The following is a 5,301-nucleotide window of genomic DNA, read 5'->3' on the forward strand; positions in this document are numbered from 1 at the left end:
ATAAAATGGGGCCTACAGAAATATACGAATCTACACAGAAAACAAAGAAAATTGATCTTGCAACTTTTAGAATTCAGTATGGGAAGAAATTATTTTTGGCATCAAGGAGACTTTTATGAACAGATAAAGGGCGTTGCTATGGGCGCGAAGTTCGCGCCTAGCCTGGCGAATGTTTTTTTGGCTAGGTGGGAATGGAAGGAAATATATGGAAGACATTGGCAGGGGTTAAAGATCTGGAAAAGGTTTATTGATGATATCTTGGTGGTCTGGGAGGGAACGGTTGAAAATTTGGAAATATTTTTGGATTTTATTGGAAGAAATGAATTTGGATTGGGATTTACTCAGAATATTTGTGCACAATCGGCTAACTTTTTAGATCTCAATATTTTTAAATATAATAATAGAATACATTTTAAAACCTTTTTAAAGAGACAGATAGGAATGGGTTCATCCCTTTTAATAGCTGTCATCACCCTCAATGGATTGAGGGAATCCCCAAAGGTCAGTTCTCGAGGATCATGAGGAACTGTTCGAGATTGGATGATTATATCACACAATCGAACATTATTAAAGAACGTTTCATACAGAAAGGATATGATCCTATAAAATTAGAGAATATTAGGTTTCAAATTAGTAAAAATTATTTGGGGGAGGGGAAGATTGTAAAGGAAAATAAAGCTAAAGAAGAAAATAAAAAAGTTGAATATGCTTTTATCTCTCGTTTTAATTGCCAGTATAGAGAGGTAGAAAAGATTTTTAGCAGGTACTGGCCAATTTTAAAAAAAGATGTTACATTAGGTTCCCTTCTTCCAAGTAGACCACCTTTTATCTACAGAAAAAATAATAATCTAAGGAATAGCTTAGTGAAAGGGGTTGTCTCACCCCCTAATAAGAAAAGTATGAGATTGTTCAATTTGACAGGGTTTTTCCCATGTAAAAAGTGCAAGATATGCAAAACTACAAACATTAAAGACAGAAAGATTAATGACTTTATGTCATGTAATACGGGGGAAAGGTATGAAGTAGAAAAATTTATTACTTGTAGTACGAAATATGTTACTTACCTACTAGAATGTCCTTGCAAATTGCAGTATATAGGCAGGACAAAAAGGGCCCTATCTGAAAGATTGAAAGAACATGTAGGAAACATTGCCAAAGGGAAAAGTAATCATAATGTGGCTAGACATTTTAAAAAATTTCATAATTCTGACCCTAGCGGATTAAAATTTTGTGGGATAGACATGGTAGAATCTCATTGGAGAGGGGGGAATAGAATTCAGATGCTTTCTCGGAATGAAACATTTTGGATCTATAAATTACGCACTTTAAAACCTAGAGGTTTGAATATTGAATTGGATCTTAATTGTTTTATTTCTGATTTTTAATAATTTAAAAAAAAGGGGGTTGGCTGCATATTGGAGCTGCAGGAGATAGTATATTAAATATTTGATATTTATTATTGAATATTGAGTATTTTATATTTTATATATATTGTATATTTTATATTTAGTCTATATGCTTCGGGTCCATATCTATATGGTGAGAGGGAATTATTAATATAAAAATATATATTTATATATATTTTATTTTGTATTTTAGAGTTTATATAGGGTTTCATTTTTAGGAAGGAGACGCGTATAATCTAACATGATCTAGTGAGTGGTAATTGTCAGGAATGAGAGGGAGGTGTTCTATATATACATAATAATATTGATGTCATCATAATGAAAATTATGAGTGGATAGCAGGATGGGATAACTTGTTGCTATTTAACGTTTGGACATTAGGGGGAGTAGGAGGGTGGGCATGGTTTTTTCTTTAACTGTGATATCGTTCTAGGTATTATAGTTTTATTATCCTTAGGAGTTCTCCCAATAGGTGAATGTTGTAATTATTTATGAGTTTGTAATTATTTATGAGTTTTGGATGTATTTAATGTGATAGTAGTCCGCCTTTCCGTTTATGATAGCCGTATTTAGAAGACATAGGAAGTGGTGGATGTTGCCATGAGTTAAGATGGAGGCTCGATTGTCTTGCCAGTACTTAGAGTAGGATAAGAGGAGCCGCACATTGGACGTCCGGAACCCTTGTGAACAAGTCGGAAGTGACGAAACGCGTCAAGGACGTAAGGACGTACTATACGATTTCAAACCGGAAGTAGCGGCACGGCCATCTTGAACACTGGAATTCAGATACATGGACTGTGGGAGAGGATGGACGCTGGCGTTTTTTATGTAAGATACTAATAAATTGTGAAATCCTTTTATATATACTTCACTGAGTTGTGTACTATCTGCCCCTTTTGAGGAACTGGGAAGGTGGATTGGAAGCAAATAGAAGCTTCCGAAGAGGGGGAAACTCTGGATTGCTTTGAAGGAATTCTGCTTGGTCTGCATTGCAAGAGGGTAATAGTATTTATTCCACAAGAGAGATGGCACCATTCATTTTGGATTTATTTTGGATGTATGTTTATTAGAGGGTAATGGTTTTAGTTTATTTGGATGGTAACACTGGTGTGGAGTGCTGCACCTTATCACTTTTTTTGGAGTGCTGTTTTATCACGGGTGGGAGTTTTGGAGGAATCACTTTTAGTTTTCACGAGTGTTTCTTTTTGTTGTAATGATAATGCACTATATTGAGTTTATATTTTTTTGAGGTATCCTGATTTTGAGGTCCTGGATTGGAATTCAGCAAAGTGGAGGGTCCCTTAACGTTTGAAAAACACTACTTATTGGAAAGCACTGTATTTTTGGACTCTCATTTTTGGACTTATATCTGGACATTTGTTGGTATCTGTTTTGCACTGGTGGGAGGTGAGGGAGTATCGAAAAGATATTATTTACATTTTGTTTGCACTTTCAAGGGTGAGAGTGATACTTTTCGTAAGGGAAATTTAGAGTATTTAATATATTCATATTTTATATGTGATGCTGCAGTAAAAACTGACTTTTCTCTGTGTCTTGGATAAGGGATAAGTGAAATTCTCTGCTCTTTGTATTCTGCAGTCGGAGATTCAATGTAAAGAGTTTTATTATTTGGCAGTGCTAATAGTGAGGAGGAACTGCCCCATGTTTCTGGTATCAAATGTTAAGTTTTTTTTATTTTTTCCTTTTTTTTATTTTGATATTTTCCATTCTCATAAACCAAGTCATATAATGACATAAAGATGTGAATCGTGCTTTCTATGTATGTTTATTGACTTTTTTGTCTCATCATAAAGAGTATGAAAACATTGCAATGGGGAATCAGACAATTTTACATGAATTTTTTCTTTCTGGACTGTCTGACCTTCCCACTCTTCAGTTCCCTCTCTTTCTCTTCTTCCTCCTCATCTACCTTCTGACGATAATCTGGAATGCGCTGATAATGTTCCTCATAGTCACCGACTCTCACCTCCAAGTTCCTATGTATTTCTTTCTTGGGAACCTGGCTGGTTTGGACCTCTGTTGTTCCACGGTCACCGTCCCACGAATGTTATTTGATCTATTCACCGATAGGCGGAATATTTCCATAACAGCTTGTATGACCCAAGTCTTCTTCTTTTTATTATTTACCACTTCTGAGGCTCTTCTGTTGACTGTCATGTCCTATGATAGATACACCGCCATTTGTCAGCCATTACATTACACACAGATCATGTGTTGGAAAGTGTGTGTCCAGTTGGTGTCCATTGTGTGGTCTCTCGCTTTTACCAATGCTGTAGTTAACACACTTTTTGCCTTGAATCTATCATTTTGTGCATCCGATAAGATAAAAAGTTTCTTCTGTGATCTCCCCCAGTTGTTTCAGATCTCCTGCAGTGACATCTTCATCAACATTGTGCTTGTTTTTCTTCTCAGTAGCTTTCTTGGAGGCGGGTCTTTGGTTCTGATGTTTATGTCTTACACTTATATAATAAAAACTGTCCTAAAAATGCAAGTTAAAGGGAAAAGAGGTAAAGTTTTTTCTACTTGTACCTCTCACTTGGCAGTGGTTTTCATATTTTATTTCTCCATTTCCTTTAATTATTTTCGCCCGAGCGCTAATAATCATTTTGCTGCTGATAAAGTGGTGTCCGTCTTTTACACGGCGATCGCTCCTCTCCTCAATCCTTTGATATACAGTCTGAGGAACCAGGAATTCAGAACGGCAAGTGTTTCATTTTTTAGGAAGATCTTCCAACCAAAATACAGATTTCATTCAAGCTAAATTCTCATTCTTTAAGGTCACCAAAAGAGATACAAGTTCATTCTTGGTTTGTTCCCAAGCTGTAGAATACATTTTACTGTAAAAACTGTGATTACGTGGAAAGGTCTTCCCTAAGAACTGGCTCTAACAGATAAAGTAGACTGTTGGAAAAGGTAATTAGAAGTTTTTTGTCAGGAATGGACTCAGCACTGGTGGTGGGACTCACCTGCCATGTGGGCTGCAGTACCAGAGCTGACCAGCGGGTGCTCTCAGCAGCCAGAAGCTCACTCCTGCAATCAGCCAAACCTGGGGCTGATTGCAGAAGGTGTATTTAAGGCATGACCAGGCCTGTGATCTGGGCCTTGGTGTATGTTTTCCCATGAGCCCCTGTACCTGGTATCCTGTGTTCCTGCTTTGTTGCTGACCCTGCTTGATCCTGACCTCTGCTGACCGCCTCCTGTTGAACCCCTGACTTGCCTGACCATCCTTCTGCCTGATCCCCTGTACCGCGCTGCCCGTGAGTTACTGAACCCAGCTTGTGACCCTGACCATTCTCTGCCTGCTCCTTTGGTACCTTGCTGCCCGCACGTTGCTGACCTGGCCCGTCTGACCACACTAACTACTCTGCCATCCATCAATCTGCACGGATCCAGCCGTCCCTGCTCACACCTTCTGCCTCTTCACATCAGGCTTTCTACCTGCACATACCTCGGGCGGATCCCTCTACCACTAGCAGGTGTACTCAGGGGCCGCGACCTGGTTCCTGTCTGCTCCAAGTCCATCCCCACCATCAGGGGCCCTGGTGAATAAGCAGACTGGGACTTAGACTCCGCGCCCTGGGGAATCCTGCCCTGAGGACCGCTAGAGGTACCACCAGGCAGTCGTTACAGAACCCTACGGCCGGCCTGACCATTCCACCTCTCCAGCCCTGACTACGCCTGTGTTCCTGCACCTCCTAAGATTAGTGGAAGGTTAGTTTGTTCACTGTGCGTTTATATATATATATATATATATATATATATATATCTGGGTGGCTAATAATAAACTGTATTATTATACTATACCTGAAGCCGGCGTTTCCCTGTGTCAGTCCACACCTTTCTGGTCATTCCTAGATTCCTGACATTTTTTTTT

At 38.9% G+C, this 5,301-nt stretch overlaps 1 protein-coding gene across 1 annotated transcript; it reads left to right on the forward strand.

The window, feature by feature from the left end:
* The first annotated feature begins 3,237 nt into the window (after positions 1-3,237).
* Positions 3,238-4,188, forward strand: LOC149459537 (olfactory receptor-like protein COR4). Its single transcript, XM_089680953.1, has one exon. It carries the CDS (start codon positions 3,238-3,240, stop codon positions 4,186-4,188), a length of 951 nt encoding a protein of 316 aa, XP_089537079.1.
* Positions 4,189-5,301: the final 1,113 nt, after the last annotated feature.

Source organism: Staurois parvus, unplaced genomic scaffold, assembly GCF_062004578.1.
Source record: "Staurois parvus isolate SC_StPar_1 unplaced genomic scaffold, SC_StPar_1.0 ptg000254l, whole genome shotgun sequence".
Classification (NCBI taxonomy): domain Eukaryota; kingdom Metazoa; phylum Chordata; class Amphibia; order Anura; family Ranidae; genus Staurois; species Staurois parvus.